Genomic DNA, 21,404 nt, shown 5'->3' on the forward strand with positions numbered 1-21,404 from the left:
AAGGAAGGTGAAATCCAGCACCGAGCAGACATCACCTACTACCCACTCATTCACTGCCATTGACAGTTATAGACGTCAAAAAATATTTTTAACTATTTCTATTAGTTTCACATTTTTTTCTACTTTTGTTAACAAAAGTAGAAAAACCTAGAATTGTTTTTGTAATAGAACGGATATAAAATTTGTGATTAATCGTGAGTTAACTAGTGAAGTCATGCGATTAATTACGTTTAAAAATTGCAATCGCCCGACGCCCCTAATTTTTTATCATTTTTTCTTAAAAAAAAAAATTACATTATTAAAACCTACAAATATTTTTTTCCCCATCATTTTTTGATGTGCCACTGTTTCAAGAATGAACTTGTGCAGTTTGTGTGTGCGCAAGGAAGAAGTGAGTCAAGCTTTGCGGGCGCGCTTTTGCACGTTTGTGCGTGCCGGCCTTCGAAGACGACGACGTGCTTGCGGCAGGAACGACCACGCCGGGCCTCGAACCCAGCCGTGATCGTAGCGCGTGCGCGACACAGATGGAGCAAATATTCACACAAGTCGCCGCCGCCGCAGCAGAGCCAGCCGGGCGTGTCCTTATCTCAACGCGGGAATTACTCAGACATGTCCGGCCCGGGGCATCGCGGTGGCGTAGCGGTTAGCACGCGTGCCTCGCAGTTCAGACGGGCGTCGATTTTTTGTGAACCTCACATTCAAGTTTTTTTTTTTTTTAAATGAAGACTCAACATTGTTCCATTTGTGTCGCTGTGCCAATATTTTTGTCCACAAATGAAAAGAGACTTTTTTTTTTTTTTTACTGCAAGCATCATTTTAATAGAAAAACAACAAAAAAGGTTTACAATTTTAGTTTTTTTGCTTCATTTTACACAACTTGCCCCCCTTTTGCTCCTCCGTGTTGACACGTGAACGCAGCATCTTGTGAAAGGGAGACAATAAATAAATAAAAATCCATAAGATGTCTTTTCTTCTTTGTCTTATAAACGTCTGGGGGAAAAAAAAAGCCACTTTTGCTCTCGAGTCCGCACATGATTGGTCACGAGACAAACGCGCCCGCTGTTCGTCTTCTTCTGCCAACTTCATCATTAAATATTAGATTTTTATTCCGAGCTAAACAACAACAAAAAAAAAAGAGTTGGATTATAAATTAACAGAAAGAAGTGACATGAAAATCTTCCGTAACGGGCAGAAGAAAGAAAGCAGCCCCGAATGGTCGGGGAGACGAAAGAGTCGGCTGTCCAAACTTGACGGCCCTGTCCCGGCATGGCGGAATTCTCTTGCCGCGTTGATTCCATATCCCGGCAATTCGGACTTGCGGGAGGAAAAGGCAGGAAAAATAAGTCGAGGGAGTTCACCCTCCCGCATTGACTCACTCGTGCCACCTTGAGCGGCTTCAAAAGGCCGAAGAAGGGTTCGAGACCCAGAATGATCCCGCCCTCAGTTACGGCAGAAAAATTGCCGCGGTGACTTCATCTCCTGCCAAATTTGCGTTTGGCAGGAGGAAACGTGGGAGTGCACTTTTTTTTGTTTCGCGTTTCCATCCTGGTGTTTAAAGTTCCAAGTTTGGAAAAGTGAGCGTCACAATTCACAAGTTCATTTGCAGCACGGCATACAGGTGTGGTCATGTCTAAGTTAAGGCGGGAAATGACGTGCCGTTGGGTACGTAATATAGGCAAATGACTCACTAGCGCCATCCCTTGGTTGGAAGCCGGGAAGGGCTCTTGCGGCGTGCCGCCAAACCACAGCAGCTGGCGCGGCTCCCTCGTCAATGTGGGTGGCGGCCCCCGCCTGCCCCCGCGCCTTCCCGTGATGCATATTTGCTGGCCCACAAGACAAACAAAAAAAAATCCTGAATTCTATCAGGAGTTTTTGTGTGTGCGTGTTGTCGCAGCACGTCGCGTATGCCGGGAAGGACAACGACGGCGGCGGAAGCTTGTCACTTTCCTTGACACATGATTTTCTTATTTCTTGCTGCAGTGACTCACTTGCGCCACCGCAAGGATCCTGGAAGCTTGTGTAAAATGTCGCCATTTTTCAGATTTTTGCAAACCATGAGCGCGGTGACCCCACCTGCGCCTCCCTTTCGTGTTCCACGTGGCGCCAGAAGCCCTCTTTTTTTTTTCAGGATTTTTTTGGGGGGGTCACAAAATGGATGCCAGAAAGTGTTGGCAACAATGTCTTTTCCCGGTCTTATTTCTTGCTGGACGCGGGCGCTTTGGGACTGGGCGCCTTCTTGCTGATGGTGGGGATTTTGGAAGGTTTGGCGCCCCCGCCGGGCCTGCGGGGGGTGTCGGACGCGTCGGAGCAGACGGAGCGAGCGTCCTGCAGCTCCGAGGCATCCGAGGCGTCGCTCCCTCGACGACTGCTGGCCCGGCTGCCCGCCCGGCTGCCCGCGCGGCTGGTGGGACCGCTGGCCGACGAGCCGGCTCGCTTGGGATCTGTTCCGGGGACGGGAAAGCGTTAGGGACAAGATGCACTATTTGACACACGAGGCAGCAAGTCAAATCAAGCGCAGTCAAGTCATGACTAAGCACGTCATGTGACTTGGGAAATTTGAAATCAAACGGATGCTGAGGTCTCACCGCTTCGTTTGGCGGCGGCGGCGTGCGCCGTCCCGCCGTTTTCTCCGGTCAGCGAGCCGCGACTCGAGTGGAAGGTTGGACGCTTCAGCTTGGAGCCTGATGACGCCCCCTGCAGGAAGAGATAGGAAGTGTCAGCTTACCTTGTCGGGTGCTACTAAACTCGTATTTCTGTAACAGTGTGTGTTGTTATAGCAACTAAAATACAATGATAGAATAATATGAAATATCATAAAATTAAAATATATTATTATTATTAATAATAATAATATGTATATATATAATTAGATAGTATATAATATATAGTTAAAATATGGAACGATCGTAACAATACATAACTATACATAATAATAGTACCAGTAATTAAAAATAAAAATAGAATTAATAATATAATTAATAATAGAATACAATAGAAAAATATCATATAATAATATGTATAGAATATGATATAGTATAGTATATAATTCAAACACAGAACGGTCGTAACAATCAATAACTGTACATAATGTTACTAGTAATAGAAAAAATTAATAATAATAATAACGGTTAAAAAAATACAACAAAAATAGTGCTAGTAAAAATAGTCATAATAAATTATACGTACATAAATAAATACTTTCACCAATGCTTAGTTTTTAAACGTGCAAAATTCCACAGTAAAGTCAAGAGTATATATATTCCGCGAAGACCCCTGCAGGCCAGTGGAGGTTATTGCATTATGTTAGCAAGACAACACGCAGCATGAACAACAAGACATTAAACAGAAAATAAACACACATTCTATATCAAACGTGTAATTAACGTCAGAGTTGATTGTTTTCCGATCGTCGGTCTTGAAACCGTTTCATTAACTAATTCATTGAAAAGTGATGCAATCAAATGATGGAACATCAAAATGCTTTAGCGATGAAATGGCGTTTTAGCGGGAGGGGGGAGGGGGGGTGGGGGGTGGCTAGGGGAGATGGAGGTGGGATGTTCTTATGTCTGGGTGGTCTTGTGGTGCGGCGTTACCTCGTCTCCGCCGACATCCGGGCAGCACTGACACTTGCTCGCCGTGGCGCTTTTACTGTGCGCCAGCCACGGCTTGGCGTAGTCACGAGAGTGAGTGTGTGACGACTGAGGGGAGGAAGGCAGGAAGTAGCGAGGGCCAGGGAGGAAGTCAGGAAGCGGGAAGGAGTAGCAAGGTGAAGATGGAGAGCAAGAAAGGAAGGCAGGAAGTAGCGAGGGAATAAAAGCGGCGTGGCAGGAAGTGAATGTGTCGCAAGGCGATGTGCAGATGTGGAGTCATTGTGACAGTGTTTGATTTGGCGGGAAAGGATTTTGGTTTTAATCAAGTTGAGTTGATCAGAAAAAAAAAAGAAAAGCGTGAAGGAAGATTAACGACGACGAGAGACAAAAACAAGACAAGACCAGAAACATGTCAACGTTGAACAACGTGGTAGCACACAACAACACACATCACGTCATGGAACAATTCAATTCTCCTCCACCAGAGGGCAGAAGGTTTTGAATTTCTTTTTTTTTAATGTGATCCCCTGCTGACCACTGCTGTAAATAGCTACAAATCATGAATGAGTGACCCCCCAAAAAGGGTTACATTTGCCTATAGATGGCAATTACTTGAAATTTTAGTTATTACTCTCCACAATTACAAAATCAGCATAATCGTAAAAAAAAAAAAAGATTACCATAATACAAATTTTTGAGTTGTTAAAATGTATACATTTGCACTTTTTTTTCTTCTTAAAGTAACTCATTTATTAAATTTGGTTTCATCCAAAAGGAACTTTCACAATTATAGTGTTTCAAAGAATTGTATTTGTTTTCATATTTTTTATTTTGTTTTAATCGATAAATAATTGATTGACCTCCTGCGCAGTACACGTGCTGCACTCCAACTTTGCCAACATAAATAAACAAATAAATAAATAATTATAAATTCTGTTTGCTCCAAAAGGAACTTACATAATTATAGTGTTTCTATTTTTTAAATTGGTCTTATTTATAATTTGATTAAATATTATTATTATTTTCTTGTTTTGTGCCCAAAAAAATCGATGTCACCTACCCTGGACGAGGCCGATGCGGTGGGCGTGGCCGGCGTGGAGGGCGCCGAGGCGCCGCTGTGCGAGGCCGAAGACGAGGAGCGCGTGGGCGAGGCGTTACGGGAGCCCGGCTTGGAGCGGCGGCCCCGCGAGCGCAGGGCGCACACGCTCTGCGGCGTCCCCTCGGGAAGGATGAACTTCTCTCGGAGCTCCAAGTTGGTGCGCCCGCGCGCTGGGAAAACAAACGCAGTGAGAAGGCACAAACGTCACGAGAGGTCTCCGGGGGGCGGGGCAGAGGACGGGAGAAGTGCAGCTCATAATAGTAAAATAATACATCAATAAATAATAAAATACTGCAAGAAACCAGTAAAAAAAAATGATAATAAATGATAGTAAAAAAAAAAAAGTAATTATAAATAGTAAAAAAATAAACTATAAAATAATGTTCCTAATCATAATAATCATTATCATAATAAGGAATATGAATATAATGAACATACAATACTGACGATAAATAGTAGCAATACAGTAAATAGTGAGAAAGAATTCTTTAAAATTAATAATAAAAATAACTTGTAAAAGAGGAATCTAGTAATTATGATAAAAATTGTAAAAATAATTATCTAAAAAAAATTGTCAAAATAGTAATACAATACAATTATGGACAAAAAATTGTATCAATAAATAAAATTAATGATAACACGAATAATAGTAATATTAGCAGTAACTAATATTAAAAAGAGAAATAATAAAAATGTATTATAGTTTAAAATAATACTACAAAAAATATATATTTTTAGAAATAATAGCAAAAACTATTGGTAATAATAATAAATTAACTAAAGAGAGCACCGGCACTTTCTTAGCAGTGGACGCTTGTTTAGCAGCATTGCACGTGCTCGGGTGGGTGGGCTCATTTTGAATGGGTGCGTTTGTTTTCGAGTGGATTGCATTTGATGAGGCTAAATAAATGTTGGCCTCTGCGGGCGTTGCACTCCAATAACATCAGCGTGCCAGTAAATGCGTGTGTCGGTTTGTCACTGGGCAGCGTTCGGTGACTCCACAGAGCGCAGCAGCCCCCGTCAAGCGGACAACAACAAGCCTACACAAGCTACAAACATCATCATCATCATCATCATCATCAACAATATTCATATTCATCATCAAAAGAGCAGTGAGAAGAAAATGAATGAGAAGTGCGCGGGAAGGTCAAGATGCAGGCGGTAAGCAGCAGTGCAGCAATTAGCTTAGCTTAGCTTAGCTTCGGCGCGTCATCAGTACTACGAACATGACTTTGTACATCTACAGTATGTAACACGAGTGTTCGCATTGAAGAATGTTTATCAGCACTTGAGGTGCATTGTGTGACAAAAATATAGATCAAAAGGCCAACTTAGTACTTGTGTCGACCATTGACAAAAATGTCAAACTTGAGAGGAACCACGTTGAAAAACGGGCCCGCCCGGGTCTCAAGTACTCGACGCGAACGAGCAAAAACAACAAAAGCGGACTAACAAAGAGTGAAAAACCCGTTCGGGAGGCCTTTGAGCAAGCAGCGCTAACAACCGTATGAGCACAAACTGGACCGCAATTCCAAAACACACACACACACACACGCACACACACACACACACACTGTCAAGACAGTCAATGCGCAGCGGTGTGAATTAAAGATGGATGGATGGTGATGGAAGGATGGATGAACGGCTGGAGAGAGAGGAGAGGAAGGGTAGATACCTCTGCAGCAGAAATAGCCTGGAGTGACTGCCACTGAGAGACACAGGAGACAATGTGAAACACGCACACGCAGGCGCACACGCGCGCACACACGCACGCACACACACACACACACACACACACACACACACAGCAGCAACCAGCCACGTCAGGACAAACGATAACGTGAGAATCGAAGGGATCACAACATTCGTGAGCAAAACCAACAAAAGGGAGGAGAAAAAGAGACGACAGAAAAGTCGCGGCGCGAGCTTCTCGAGAGCGAACGAGCGAGAAGGAGAAGTCCAACCTATACGAGATGAGATGGAGCTACTGGAGTCGGAGCGAAGGATCTTAAGTCCGGGATGTTGAACTGGAGGAAGAAAGAGGAGTGGAAGGAGGGAGGAAGAAAAGGAGGAGAGGGAGGGAGGGAGGGAGGAGCATGCATCATGCGCTACTTGATACGACTCACGAGTCATCAAATGTGACAAAAGGCGGCCGCGAGACGGACACACGCTCACATGGACACAAAAACACGACAAAAAATGTCTCGTTCACAAATGTTGTGTATTGTATAAGGAGAAGCGGGGGGGGAAATCGAGTAATAATTGTATCTAAAATAAATAAATAAATAAGAGGAATAATAACTGAATAAAAGTAATATAAATAATAAATATAATTATATTAATCAAATAAATAAAAAATAAAAGTAATATAAGTAATAAATATAATTATATAAATTATACAAATAAAAAATAAAAGTAATATAAATAAATATAATTACATTGATCAAACAGAAAAATAAATACAAGTCACATAAATAATACATATAATTATATAAATAATAAAAAAGTAATATAAATAATAAATCTAATTATACTAATTAAATAGATAATAAAAAAGTAATATAAAAAATAAATATAATTATATTAATTAAATATATAAAAAATGAATGTAATATTAAAAAAATAAATGTAATATAAGTACTAAATATAATTATATTAAATAAATAAATAAAAAAGTAAAATAATAAATATAATTATATTAATTAAATAAATAATAAATGAACACAAGTAATATAAATAGTAAATATAATTATATTAATTAAATAAAAATAATTGTACAATTGTCTTGAGATACATATGTTTGTAAACAATAGAAAATGAACGGAAAATGTCAACCAAAAAAATACATTAAAAATACATGTAAATAAAATAAATTCTCATTTAATTTTCATGATAAACTACTTCTATTAATTCCAATTAATTAAAAACAACATCAAATGTAAAGTATGAAATAGTTTGCCGTCTGTAAATGGAAACAGAACCGAACCGGACTGGACTGCACAGTAACCGACATCAAACACCAAGGAAAAAGACAAACGACAAATTCTGTTTCTTGATATGGATGCTGCTGACCGCCATTTTTTTTGGGGGGACTCACCTCGACATGGATCGTTCTTGACCAGGAACTCGTCCAGGGCCATCCAGCCTCCGCCCACCCGCACCATGACGGTGCTGCGTAGGATGCGCACCAGCCGGAGCTGCTGCGAGTCGCCGAACTGCGCAGAGAAAGACGAGCCGTCAAGACGAGGAGGCCTTGAACCGCGTCTCGAGTCGCACCAAATCAAGCAGCCATGCAGGTCAACATGCACCGGAAAGACCATTTTCAGCCACAATCTCCCAATGGAAGCCATGACATCATCACGCGTGTCATTTTTGAGCAAGGCCACGAAAAAATATAAATCGATAGGCTTGAGATCAATTCCACATGAAAAGAAAAAAGTGTCAATATTTGCATGGTATAACAAAGTAAAAGGTCAACAGTGTTAGTGTGATAGCTTTTTTTTTAGAGATTACATGACCTCGTGTAATCAATTATAAAATTCAACTTTTTTTATATTTAAAAATCATTTTAAATAGTGATACCTTGTAACTTTCAAATACAATTACAAGTTTGACCCCAAAAAAAAAATATTTATTATATTTTTCACCTTCAAAAATGATTAATTTGAATGAATTTAAATTAAAAAAAATCATGTGACAATTTAAATAAAACATTCCCCCATTTAATTTTGTATTAACCTTTACTTAAACGCTTTAGAAACGATTGATTTCAACAATAAAATATGCAGAAAACGAGCAGACTTTTTCTTTGAGGTAAAAGCAGAAGTCTGCAGCGAGCCCACGACAGAAGAAGAAGAAGGAATTGCCTTCCCTTCCGGCAGCCTGATTCCTTCACCAGCGTCAGTCCAAAGCACAGAAAAACACTTGCGGGATTATCACTTTACAAAACAAGGGTGCTGAAACCTGCTTCCGACCACCGTTTCATATTTTGCTTTGCTTGCTTTTGGAAACAAAACAACAAAATAACAATGTTGTTGTTCATCATATTGCAGAACGAATTGCTGCACTTTCTACATTTGTGTATAAGTGTCCATTTTGGAGCCAAATTCATTTTTGCAATAAATAGGATTGTGAAGGCGAGGAAGCAGATTTCGCACGTCCAATGACAGCATCAGAAGTGGCGTTACCTGGTTTCCGAGGAAGAACTACAAAAAATCCGGCACAGGCGGCGCACGGAAACACAAAAGACAAAAGAAAGAAAGGAAGAGATGACGATCGAAACAACAAAAATGACAACAATATAAAAACAACAACAACAAGCCTGTGGAGGCGCTTTCATTTTCATGGGACAGCGGCGCCTTGACTTAAGAGCTCCAATTGCTCATTTGCAACTTCAAAACTCCTCAAATCAGATTTCCTCCATTGAAATAAATGGAGAGGATAAAGAATGTGCTCAAATACAAGTCGATTAAAGTTTTAAAACGATTGCTGCCTTCATGCTACTTCCATTAGCCTTTCCATTGCGTGTTAGCATTAAGCTCGTGGCTCGTATCTTGAAAAACTCGCAAGTCGAAGGCACCGCTGCGCGTTATCAAATACGCTACTGGAGTGTGACGTGAGTTACGAGTGGGAGTGACACACAAAACATGAGCAGACACACACGATGTGACAACGGGGCGAAAGCGTGGGAAAACAGCACGAGGTGCGCGTCGGGACCTCATCTCGTCCGCTAAGCCGAGATTAGAGCGGGATGAGAACATTTCTAAATATAAAACATGAGGTTAGAGTGTGAGGTGCGCATTTGGTGATCTCCTCCAGACGAGAGAGGCGAGACCACATGGTGGGGTCAAGAAAACATGAGAGGATAAATAAAAAAACATGTTCTCATCCGATGTCATGTGATGAGCGCGTGAAGGTGAGACGCGCGCGCGTGACAAACGCATGCAAATGAGGTTAGATTGTTAATCGCTTCCTTCTGGTTAAAAAGACAAATGTCAAGTTATTCACAAGTGGGTCAAACAGTCTCTAATGGTGGATCATGCTTTTTAAAAAAAAAAAAAACAACAACCAATTTCTATGCCGCAAACATGAGAATTATTCAGTAATATATGAGAAGTAAAAAAAAAGTGGGTTTTAGCTTACCCGGTATTTGTTCTCCCCAATTTGCTCCACCTGGAACCGCTTGGCACACTTACACTGCGCCACCTGCCGAGTCACCTGAACCACATCACGAGAAGAAGAAACCTTTAGCTTCTATTTAGGCTAGCGTGCTAGCTAAGACGATTGATTCTTTTTTTGCGTGTGTGTGTATTGTAATGACTGAATCTCTGATGCTTTGTGAGCCTCTGTTTGCATTTTATACGCAATTACCAACCCCCTTGTTGTTATTATTGACGGAGTGCGAAAGCAGCCCCCCCCCCCCCCCCCCCCACCTGCCGGTCAGGTGCGCACACTCACCTCGTCCTCGATCTTATCGGCATCTGTGGTCGGCCTGTAGGCGTCCTTGTTGGGATGCAGGGCGGCCACAAACTCGTAATAGTCGATGTAGCCGTCGCCGTCTCGGTCGAAGATGTCCGCCACTGCCGTCATCTCCAACTTGCTGGTGGGGAACTCTGCAGGGGGGAAAATTCAACGTAGAGAATTGTACACACGCGTCAATTAGGGATGTAACGATAATGGCAATATTGTGATATTAAAACTGCCACAATATTGTCACGTCACGATATTATCTGTTAAAAAAAGTCAGGTTAATTTCTATTTGTGCAGTTCTAGCACCCTCTGGTGGCTAGTTGTTTTTTTGTGTGCAGTTTAATTTTCGTAAGAGATGTTTTGGCCCTTCTATGTTTAAAATCCACGCTAATGGTCAGATGAAGGGAAACGTAATATAGTCCACATCCGAGTGTGTGTGTGTGTGTGTGTGTGTGTGTGTTGGACGCACTGGATGCCAGGATGCCGTCGATGAACTCTTGCCGCGTTATTTTCCCGTCCTGATCCTTGTCGATGCGCCGGAAGAAGTCCATGACGCGCGACTTCTTGTGGTTCATCCAGCGCATGTACTTCTTGCGCCACACGTCAAAGTCAAAGTTGGCAAACTCTTTGAGCTGCCGCAAGCACATGCAAAAGGCTCAATTAAGAAGAATGCAAATCAAAGGAAAAGGGAAAATGTACTTTTTGTTTGACGCCACTCAAAACTACGATCAAACATTGTGTATTTGAGGATGAAACTTGACGCTGTCTCGTACCTCCTCCAGTCTGTCCAGAGCGTCGTTGAGTTTCCGTTGCCGGTCCAGCGCCAGAAGCCAAACTTGCTGCCAGCGGGCACACAGCTGGTTGAGTCGCGGGTTGGTTCCTGGCACCTGCATCGAGGCCTGATGCTGATGCTGCTGCTGTTGCTGCTGTTGCTGCTGTTGTTGCCGCCCTGGAGTGGACCAATCATTTAGAAAAAAATGATCAATACCAGATGACTCGGCTCGTACTTGGCCTGTAAAGGCGGTATCGGCGTAATCCCGAGAAATAATCCATCTATCACTCACGGCCCGCTCTCCTCTCCGCCAGGCTGCTGGGAGGTTCGACGGGTTTCCTTTTGTAACTTTTGGTCACTTTGTCCACGTCCGGCTGCTTCCTCGTCATCTCCTCCATGAACATCTGACACAGACACAACATTTACATCGAGCGCAATCAATATTTGGGTATTAGTTCATGCGTATATGATTAATATGTACGGATCAAAATGAAGGCCGTGGATTTGAATAATGTACCAATGAATAGATTGTTGTCTTTAAATGTAATTGTCTTAATAGCTTCTATAAATTATGTATATTTATTGATTATAACTGTTGGAATTGGACAACATTTCCTGGACCATTGGAGAAACTGTCAAAGTTACAGGACGATTCATTATTTTCAGTTAATTCTTTTTGTTATTATACAGCACCTTTCAGGACACCAAGGACTCTTTACAGATCAGAAAATAAACATTTAATACAGTGATTTTTTTTTATGTACCACTAGAGGGAGCTCATATACCGTAAATGGTACTCCTAACTTGTTTTGAAAATCATAATGGTGTGTCATAGTTAAGATTATTTTAGTTAACAAACCCTAAGGAAAAAAACAAAAATTCAAAAAACATTTTCATTAACGAAAAATAAATAAATAAATTAAAATTAAAAAAAAAAAAATATATATATATATATATATTTTTTTTTTTTTTTAAATAAACTAACTGAAACTACATTTTACGTTTACAAAACTAACTATAATTATAGTGAACATGCCCTTTGCTTTAGTCTCTGGTAATTGATTATTAATTTAATGCATGAGCTTTGGGGATGATTTTAAATGTGATTTTAAGCAGATGTACTTTTAGCATGCTGTTAAGTAATACACATTTTTTTTTAAACTAAAACTAAATGAAAACTAAGCATTTATGAAAGAACTAAAACTAATAAAAACGAACAGAACCACCCTGAAAATTAATTAAAACTAAGAAAAATGAAAATTGCAAAATTATAATAACGCAGTGTCAATAGTCGAGGTTTGAATCTGTCCACATGCCGACCTGGTGTTCCGTGATGAGTCCTTGGACTTGGGGGATGTCCTGCGGGAGGGGCTCCATGTCTCTCTGCACCAGGGTGGTCTCGGCCCACTGGAGCCACGACAGCAGCTCCTCCAGCAGGTTGGCGTTGTTCAGAACCTCGGTCAGCGCCGCCTCCAGACGCTGCTCGTGCTGCTTGGCCCACGTCAGTACCTACGCGCACGTAAATAGGACACTTAGCGTACCTTCTTGTACGGCGTGAAGATGCACCCTTAGGCCACCTATGACCTTGACATGTCATAAGATGGAAAGACAATTACCCCCCCCCCCATCCCCCCCCCCCCCCGCCTGTCCGCCATCCGCCCCAAATGTCTCCCGACCCACCTCTTCAAAGCGTGCCCGGATGATGGTGATCCAGTGCTTGATGGTGGTGATGGAGTCCGGGTGGCACAGGGTGAGGATGGCCTCGCCCATGCCCGCCGCCCGGTTGACCTCGGCCCTCTTCTCCTCCACGGTGCCCAGGAATTGGCGGTGGGCGTGCAACAGCGCCTGGAGGGTCTCCGCCTCCTCGGGAAGAACGCCGCGGAAGCGAAGGCTCTGCTCGGCCTCCGACAGCCACTCCAGCAGCATCTGCACCGCCGTGCGGAACTCCTCCGCCTGACACGTGCACAAAAACAAAAACAAAACAAAAAACTCATTGGCATCATCTCGGCCAGTCTTTTCATTTTATGGACAAGACAATGAGACTGAAGAAGTATTTTTCATTTGTTACCTGTTTGAGCGCCTGCTGCAGTCGCGTCTGCTTGGTGACGGACAAAGCGCACACCGTCTCCCAGCGGTTGCTCAACTCCTGCAGCTGAACTTTGACCCACGCCGTGTCGTCCCGACCCGTCTCCATGAGCTCTCGCGCCGAGCGCTTCAGGGCCTGAACGCTGCCCGTCCTCTTGCCCATCTCCTTCTGGAAGGCCTGGAACAGGTTTTCGGACAGAAGGTGGCGTTGTTGAAGGCGCGTCATGGAATGTCGAACCGTTAAAAACACGAAAAGAACTCAAAAAGGCCGTGGCAGTTTTTGGCTTTTAAGCTACGACTGCGACAGCTTAAATGGCTAACGTCGGCACCTTATGGGAGTCCATGAGGTTGGAAACCAAGTCCAGGTCCCCGTGCACGGGCAGATCTTCAGCCAGCTGAGGCTCCACGCGGTACAGCCAGTCGACCAGAGCCTGGAGGGCTTCGGCGAACTGACCCGAGAACAGCAGAGCCTCCTCCAGCTTGTGTTGCCTGGTGGATGACAAACATCAATTATAAAAAAAAAATTTGTATTTATGATGCTATTGCAACGATATGTGGATGCAGTATTATTTAAAACTAGGGGTGGCAGGCAATTCATATTTTTAATCGTAATGAATCACACAACTTCAATAGTTAATTTACGATGAATTGCAAATTTTGCAGTTGTCATACTCTCGTTAACATAACTGGAAAATAAATTAAACTAATAGAAATAAAGCTGCATTGTTTAGTCAATGATACAGCAATTCTAAAATAGTTCATAAAATTGAGTTAAAATTAAAAAGATGTACTATACTGTAAAAAACGAGTGCGATATTGATTTGTGTTGAGGTCATTTTTCTGCCACTAGATGGCATAATTGCATTTGTAAGACATTGGTGACAGCTCAGTGCTCGGCATTTTTCCTTTCACATGAAGTAATTTGTGAAATTCTGCACAATTTCAAAAGTGTAAAATACAACTTGACGCCATTCTCCACAAATATATGCAATAATATTGACGTGGGCGTGTCTACTGTGTTGCGGCTGGAATCCCCCCGGCACAGGCTTTTTGCAAGTAAGGCGCGGTCATGAATTGCGCTGCCGTTAAAGGAACTTTAAATAAACGCAAAATGAACGCACTCATTTTGACACCCTTATTTTAAAAATTGAATTCTAATGAATTAACAGCACGCCTTACTTACAAACCCCCGATTTGTCTAAAATCTCCCCTTACCTCTCCACGCTCTTCCCACAGACGGTGTCCCACTTGTCACGGACTTCGCCAACCAGGTGGTCCAGTTTCTGGGTGTCGGCCGGCAACTGAGCTTTGTCGCGCATGGCCCGGCCGGACCGCACCGTGGTGTCGTAGACGGGCTGCTTGGAGCCCAGCGCCTTCTGGAACTCCTGCAAGGCCGACCGAGACGGGACGTGAGGCGGGACGTGAGGCGGGACGTGAGGCGGGACGTGAGGCGGGACGTGAGGCGGGACGTGAGGCGGGACGTGAGGCATCGGGATGTCCAACGTGAGGGACGTCAGCGCTCACAGGATTTCCGTACCTTGTGTTTGGTCAGCTGCGCTTTGATCTTGTCCGGTTCGTTGGGGATCTCCAGCTCAGAGTCCAGTCGGTTCTCGGCCTCCTCCAGCCAATCGGTCAGCTTCCTCCAGGCCTCGTGGAACTATAGAAAGATCAAGTTTTTTGTTTGTTTATTAAAATTAAAAATAAGTGCTTTGCCACCAAAAATCCTGATATAGTTCTCTCAGTGGAAAAACTAATTAGTCATCCCGGTTAAGTACCTGCTTGGCCCGCTTGCGAGCCTCGTCCAGGTGCCGCCCACGGTCCAGAGACCTCTGGACCAGTTTGTCCCAGCGGGCCTGGACACTTAGTAGCAGGTTCTTAATGAGGACCACGTCCTGCTTCAGGCTAGCGAAGCGCAGTTGGGAGCCGGACTTTTCAAGGGCTAGAACCTGCTCGCGGTGCGTATTCACCTCGTTGACGAAAACCTGAACACGGACGGGGCAGGCCAGAAAGAGAAAAAATGTTTGCAAAAAGCACCAAGAGAAGTGCGTGAAAGGACAAAAGCAGTTTGTCGTGCTCGGCCACCTACCTTGTGCTCGTCGATCTGGAAGAGGACCGTGTCCAGGAGGAGGCTGGGCGGCTGGGCCATGTTGAGGGTCTGCTCGGCCTGCGTCAGCCAGTTGATGGTGTCCTGCAGGGAAGTCTGGAAACTGGTCGCCAGCGAGAGAGCCTCTTCCAGCTTGCCCTGCGTGGGCGACAGTTCACAGTCAGGCACGTGAACTGACCGACTGTCGCCAAAACGACAAACCCGGCTTACCCGGCGGTCGTCCATCTTGGTGTTGAGGCTGGCCCACTTGTTCTGCAGAATGGCCAGGTTCTGTTGGGTCTGCGTGGTCCCCGGTCCCGCATCCTCTCCACCGCGAGCCAGAAGCATGGACTCTCCGGCGTCCAGTAGCCGGTGGTACTGGTCGGCCCGCTGGGTCAGCTGGCCTTGGAGCTCCTGTGGACAACAGGTACAAAAGATTTTTAAAAAGTGTTCATTTAATTCATCCAACCCCAAAAACGTGTAAATACGTTTTTTAATACTTTGTCCTTCACTCCTAAAAACTTATTTATATGTTTATGTTTTTTTTATGCAAGAGCTAACAGAAGGCTTTGATGCAGCTTCTGACACAAAAGCAATGGTAATTATTACCCAAAAAAAACGGCCAGCAGGTGGCAGCAGAGTGTAAGAGAACCCGAACCCTGGACTGGGCCATGTTGCAACAAGCTCTTTTTGACCAGAAATGTGAATATTGATGAAACTTAGTTATATTCTAATGCTAATTGCTGCAAAACATACAAATTTATTTTTTTCCTAAATAACTGTAATCTTTCTTTTGATAGGTTCCATGTTTTTATAGCAATAGAACACAATTTTATGTGGGCCTTGCAAAATCAGTCAAAATCTAGTCAAACAGCCGGAAGCAAAATCCAGCTGTATATGTAACATGGAACCATAAATGTGTACATGTTATATGCATGTTGTTGCGGTTTTGTTTTACGTGCTCTGCTTATGTCTCTCGCTATCTGAAGGTAATTTTTTCATGCCTAAAAAATGTGGGGTCCATGGAGCTGGTTTTAAAGATGCATTTAGTTTAGTCACCATGTGCTGCTCCAGTTGCTCCCTGGCCGTCTCGGGGAGACCTCCAGTGGGCTTGGCTGCAGACAGCTGGCTCTCCGTGCGCCTCATCCACTGGAGGAACTCCTCCAGCTCGCCGTGGAAGCCCTCCGCCTACAAGAACAGCATTTAAAATGAGATCCGGTAGTTTCAGGGTCATTTTTTTTGGGAGCTGTATGTAAAGTAAAAGGATTTTGACCTGCTGCAAGGCGGCTTCAAGCAACTTTTGCCGCTCTTGCGTCTTGAGCAGAAGGTTCTGCCAGCTGTGGTTAAGCTGGTCCAGTTGTTCTCTCAGGTGGCTGGCCTCGTCCCCGGGGGACGACTCCAGCAGCTCGGCGGCCGCTGCGTTGACCGCATCCACCGTGACGTGGTGGGACAGCACGTCGTTGCGCAAAACCTGGAACCAAGGATTCAGAAATGTTGCCTCAAAAAGTAGCTAAATAATCACTTGTACTGTATGTATAAAATAAATGTTGTTGTTTTTTTCACAAAAATGAGATTTAAAAAAAATACGTTTTTCTTAAGGTTTTTTATATATTTTTTTATTTTTGTTCTATCGATTATCCCATCAATTAATCAGATAAAAAAATATTTTGTGTTACTCAACATAATTAAAATTTCTGTCCAACATCCTGATGTTCTACTTTAGTATTGTTGACTTTGAAGGTTTATGACTTTAAAAGTGACGTGATTTAAACTACATGGGACGCTTATGAAAAAAAGTTGAATTGAGCAATACAATTAATTGCTTAGAGCTATTTAGAAGGCAAAAAAAAGAGGGGGGGGGGGTGAGAGAAACTCACATGATGTTTGGCCAGTTCGATTTCAATGGCCTTGGGGTCTGAGCTGATTGGTCGCTGTGTGTCCAGGGTGGTGTACGTGTGACTCAGCCAGGCCTGCAGTTCAGACAGGGCATGCTGGAACTGACCCAGGGCCAGCAGGGCCGCCTCCAGCTTGTGCTGTGGTGAGAATAAAACAGCTTGCGGTTAAAGCAGTTGCTCGGATGCGGAAGTCTCTTCTTCATCATCATCATCATCATCATCATCATCGTCATCATGAGTGGTTTGCATACCTGTCTCTGGGTGATCTTGTCCCCTAAGTTGTCCCACAGGTGGCGCAGCTCGATCAGCGGCTCCTGGATCATGTCCCGGTCGGTCTGATCGGAAACCTTCTTCAGCAGCAGCTCCCCCTGGTGGCAAAGCTTCTCCATGTCGATCTGCTGCTGGTACACGTCCACTTTGTAGTGCTGCTCCATGCAAACGCCACAAAAGACCTCATTCAGTTCTACTGAAATAAAGCGTCACGTAAGCATTTCAGATGCCAACCTTGAGCTCCTCAATCTGGTGCTTGACTGTTCCCAGGTCGGTGCCCACCGTCGACATTTCGCACAGTTTGATCACCGCGTTGTCCAAGTAGTCGAACATGGACTGCAAAATACGCAACAATCATCACCGTCGAGTTTTTGCTGTTGGCTTCAAAAGGACACTTCAGAATGCAGTCACCTGCAGTGCATCTTGATACTGCACCGAGGCGCTCATGGCCTCGTCCAGTCTCTCCATCCTCTCTCTCCACGTCCGGTTCAGACCTTCCCAGGCGCCGTTCATCTGAGAGTTACAAAAACAAAAACAAAAAAACAAAGCATAAGGAACCGAAACGCAAAGTCTTCAAGCCCTTTCTGAATTTTCTCAGCAACTCTTGAGCATGTCACATGTTTGCTATTCACCTCATCGATGGTCTTCTTGACTTCGGGTTTCTCGGTTTCTCCGCAGGCAAAGATGAGGTCAGCCCCGAGGGTCCTGACAAACTCCAGTTCCTCTCTCAAGCCGTCCGTCTCCGCCTTGATGGCCTAGACCACGGAAACAGTCAATTCAAATATAAATGGCTTGAGAACCACTTTGGTCATCCATGCTGGATACACGACGAGGTAAAACACTCTAATATCCATGATTAGCATACTTTTTTTATTTTTTATACACAACAGTGCCTCTGCTGTTATCCCAAAAATGTATAAATACGTTCTATTTTAAATATTACCATGTTCCCAAAGACGTATTTATCCATTTTTTTGTTTTTTATGCTAAAGCATACAGAAGTCTTTGATGCAGCCTCTGAACTGAAGAGAATGAATGAAGCAATGGTAGTTATTTAAAAAAAATGGCCAGCAGGTGGCAGCAGAGTATAAGAGATCAACCAGGACCATGTTGCAATAAAGCTGTTTCCCCCACAGTTATAGCTATATTATAATGCTAATTTCTGCAAAACGTAAACAGATAGAAATATCCTTTTTTTTTATTCTGATGAAAGAAGAGACTCTAATGTTTCTTTTGGTAGCTTCCATGTTTTTATAGCAATAGAAAATAATATTTTGCGGGCCTTGCAAAATCAGTCAAAATCCAGTTCAACAGCCGGGAGCGAAGGGGGTTGCTTCATTGAAAAAGGCTGCGAGTTAAGGAGTACCAACCACGCATTCTCCTACCTCGGCGGCCTCGATCTGCTGCTTGATGAGCGAGGGGTCCACGCCGGGGTCCTCCAGCTCCTTGACGATGTCTTGCGAGTCGCGCAGCGTGCTCAGCAGTGCAGCCACGTCCGCCCAGAACTTGCCGGCCAGGTCCAGCACGTCGTTGAGCTTGCCCTCGCGCTCCTCGGCGCGCTGTCGGATCTCGTCCCACAGCGAGCGCAGGCGCAGCAGGCGGGAATGGACGGCTGGCAGGGGATAATTTATCATGCTCATTTAAAAGCATCAATTCAGCCTTAATGAGTCTCATGACAGTCTTACATAATTGAACTACTGAATATAGTCATTTATATAACATGGGTTCATAATTGCATATATGCTTGAAGTATGATTTTGATGCTTTATGATCCTCTCTTAATTTTAAATTAACGATAAAAAAAAAGTTACAAATTCCTTTTGGAGGTGTATTAATTATTCACAGGCGTTCGCGATTGGTTGCAGGGTCAAAAACAAGAGTTAATTGGGCTACTTCCTGGTTTCCATCGTCCAATAGTTCCTCATTTCCTCACTCACCCTGAGCAGCCGGGTCGTCGTGGGCCGCCCGGCCGATGAGTTCCTCTCCTCGGGCGCAGAGGGCGGAGAAGCTGGGCAGCAGTTTGTCCAGCTCCAGGCCCTGCGCCCGGTGCTCGGCCAGCTGCTCGCGGATCTTGTCCACCTCGGCCGCCACCGGAGGAGGCTGGCGAAGGCGCTGCGCGGCCGCCTCCAGGGTCTCCAGAAGGGGGTCCATCTTGTCGTGGAACTGCAAAGAGGGGAATTGCAGGGGGAGGTGAGGGCGAGGAGGTCGCTAAGGTGGAATATACACTTAAGAGGGCTGGAGTTGAGAACCAATTATTTTCCCGATTATCCCATTGATTAATCTGATAGAAATGTTTGCATTATCAAACCCCAAAAATTGCTCTCCTTACGCGTTCACAAGACTCGGCAAAATGTGTATGTGTGTAATTTTCACCTTATTTTTTAAAAGCTGTGTTGATTCATTGCAGAAACATTTTCTGTCAATCATTTAAAAACATCAAATCCGTACCAGATGTTCAATATTTATTTACATTCTGTACAACGTAAAATTGGATTGTAACTTTAGCACTGAGCTAAACTGACACGCTCACCTTTTTTGTTTAAGCAATGCAGTTAACTTTTCTTCTCAATTCTTTATTTGGTATGCTATGCCTAAAAAAAGCCCAAGTTTAATCTTTACAACTAAAAGTAATTAGTTAATTAACTCATTCACTCGCAGCCATTTTCACCCAAGCAACCCTTCTTTGCTTCTGGCTGTTTTAATGGAGTTTGACTAATTTTGCAAGGCCCACAGAATATTGTATTCTATTGCTATAAAACATTGAACCACCAAAAGAAAGATTAGAGTCTCTTCTTTCCTCAGGGAAAAAAAAGTAAATTTCTATCTGTTTCCATTTTGCAGCAATTAGCATTAGAATATAGCTAAGTTCCATCATTATTCACAAATCTGGTGAAAACACTGGTAAAAAGAGCTCTTTTGCAGCATGGCCCTGGTTGAGCTTTTATACTCTGATGCCGCCTGCTGGCCGTTTGTAATAACTACCATTGCTTTAAGCGTCCTCATCAGGCCAGAGGCTGCATCAAAGCTTTCTGTATGCTCTTGCATTAAAAAAAAAAAAAACATAAAAAACGCATAAATACGTTTTTGTGACCATGGCAATACTTAAAATAGGACATTTTTATACGTTTTTGGGAGCAAATGAGTTCAACGTGAAGGCATTCAGTGCCTTGTCAGCATTTTGTTGGTCGCGCTTCATTTCCAAAATGTCCCTTTTGGCATTTTCTGCTTTTTCTAAAAATAGGGTCAACATTTGCATCAGGTAGTACAACTAAAATGCTTACATTCATTTATTCTAAAGAGGACCAAAACTGAATATCAACCAAATTGTGCGTAGGAGGAAAGCATGTGAGAAAGCTGCAGTCCGTCTTACCTCCACCAGCTGGATGAGAGCAGTGAGCAGTGACCATGGAGAAAAGTGGAGGTGGTGGTGGTGACATGTGGCGACAACACACAACCGACGGGGCGTGACGGCGTGGCGGACGGGACAAAACGACATGTTGGAGACGGTACAGTTAAAGGACGGACAAGGAGGGTTAGGACACGGTGGAGGTGGACGGACGGACAAACGGACGGTTGGAGGTTGGATGGAGGGTGGAGAAACAACACAAGCCGTTAAATCTGACACATGCCTTCACAGTGCAAAAAAAAATGGACAGCGGCAACCAGAGGTGGCAGTCGGTCAGGTGCATATAAAAAGTCTACACACCCCCTCTGTAAATGCCAAATACACCAAGATTACGTTTGAAAACTTTTAGTAAAAACAAACAACTGAGATAAAGGGGTTGCACAAGTGTGCGCACCCTTTGACAACTGGGGGTGTGGCTGTGTTCAAAATGAACAAATCACATTCGAACACCTGTTAAAGTTCCCCTGGTAAACTCCAAAGAAATTTCAACTGTTCTAGTAGGTTTTTCCTGATATTTGTTTGAGTACTTAAATCTTTAGTTAATAGTTCCACACTTACAGTTACATCAGATCAACACATTTTCTAACGTGCCTTTGAGATATTCGGAAAGTGTGCCATATTTAGTCATACAGTTCAAGTCATGATCCAAGTCCTAAAATTGTCGACCCCACCTCTGATAGCAACTTATGATGTGAAGCAAAATAGAAGAACATTCTTGATTATCATCACCAAAAA

The 21,404-nt window shown here is 43.6% G+C and overlaps 1 protein-coding gene across 7 annotated transcripts in view; it reads right to left on the reverse strand.

The window, feature by feature from the left end:
- Window positions 1-792: 792 nt before the first annotated feature.
- Window positions 793-21,404, reverse strand: part of macf1a (microtubule actin crosslinking factor 1a) — a 131,233-nt gene continuing 110,621 nt past the window's right edge. For 4 of the 7 annotated variants that reach the window (XM_086062442.1, XM_086062439.1, XM_086062437.1 and 1 more), the window contains 31 exons: window positions 19,201-19,426; window positions 18,649-18,875; window positions 17,896-18,018; window positions 17,675-17,776; window positions 17,498-17,599; window positions 17,245-17,418; window positions 16,976-17,131; window positions 16,372-16,569; window positions 16,158-16,286; window positions 15,330-15,512; window positions 15,102-15,257; window positions 14,791-14,997; window positions 14,553-14,672; window positions 14,231-14,400; window positions 13,345-13,504; window positions 12,999-13,193; window positions 12,611-12,883; window positions 12,251-12,439; window positions 11,223-11,334; window positions 10,932-11,107; window positions 10,628-10,790; window positions 10,147-10,301; window positions 9,832-9,906; window positions 8,877-8,894; window positions 7,787-7,904; window positions 6,654-6,716; window positions 6,365-6,397; window positions 4,651-4,859; window positions 3,594-3,698; window positions 2,586-2,694; window positions 793-2,441 (listed from right to left, as the gene is read on the reverse strand). In XM_086062442.1, the coding sequence (XP_085918568.1) occupies window positions 2,194-2,441; window positions 2,586-2,694; window positions 3,594-3,698; window positions 4,651-4,859; window positions 6,365-6,397; window positions 6,654-6,716; window positions 7,787-7,904; window positions 8,877-8,894; window positions 9,832-9,906; window positions 10,147-10,301; window positions 10,628-10,790; window positions 10,932-11,107; window positions 11,223-11,334; window positions 12,251-12,439; window positions 12,611-12,883; window positions 12,999-13,193; window positions 13,345-13,504; window positions 14,231-14,400; window positions 14,553-14,672; window positions 14,791-14,997; window positions 15,102-15,257; window positions 15,330-15,512; window positions 16,158-16,286; window positions 16,372-16,569; window positions 16,976-17,131; window positions 17,245-17,418; window positions 17,498-17,599; window positions 17,675-17,776; window positions 17,896-18,018; window positions 18,649-18,875; window positions 19,201-19,426 (4,674 nt within the window). In that variant the 3' untranslated portion in view covers window positions 793-2,193. The remainder of the gene's footprint in view (window positions 2,442-2,585; window positions 2,695-3,593; window positions 3,699-4,650; window positions 4,860-6,364; window positions 6,398-6,653; window positions 6,717-7,786; window positions 7,905-8,876; window positions 8,895-9,831; window positions 9,907-10,146; window positions 10,302-10,627; window positions 10,791-10,931; window positions 11,108-11,222; window positions 11,335-12,250; window positions 12,440-12,610; window positions 12,884-12,998; window positions 13,194-13,344; window positions 13,505-14,230; window positions 14,401-14,552; window positions 14,673-14,790; window positions 14,998-15,101; window positions 15,258-15,329; window positions 15,513-16,157; window positions 16,287-16,371; window positions 16,570-16,975; window positions 17,132-17,244; window positions 17,419-17,497; window positions 17,600-17,674; window positions 17,777-17,895; window positions 18,019-18,648; window positions 18,876-19,200; window positions 19,427-21,404) is intronic. The other 3 variants (XM_086062441.1, XM_086062438.1, XM_086062443.1) reach the window with 2 other exon arrangements.

The sequence above is a fragment of the Leptonotus elevatus genome, chromosome 19 (assembly GCF_054856555.1).
Source record: "Leptonotus elevatus isolate MCC_2025b chromosome 19, RoL_Lele_1.0, whole genome shotgun sequence".
Lineage (NCBI taxonomy): Eukaryota > Metazoa > Chordata > Actinopteri > Syngnathiformes > Syngnathidae > Leptonotus > Leptonotus elevatus.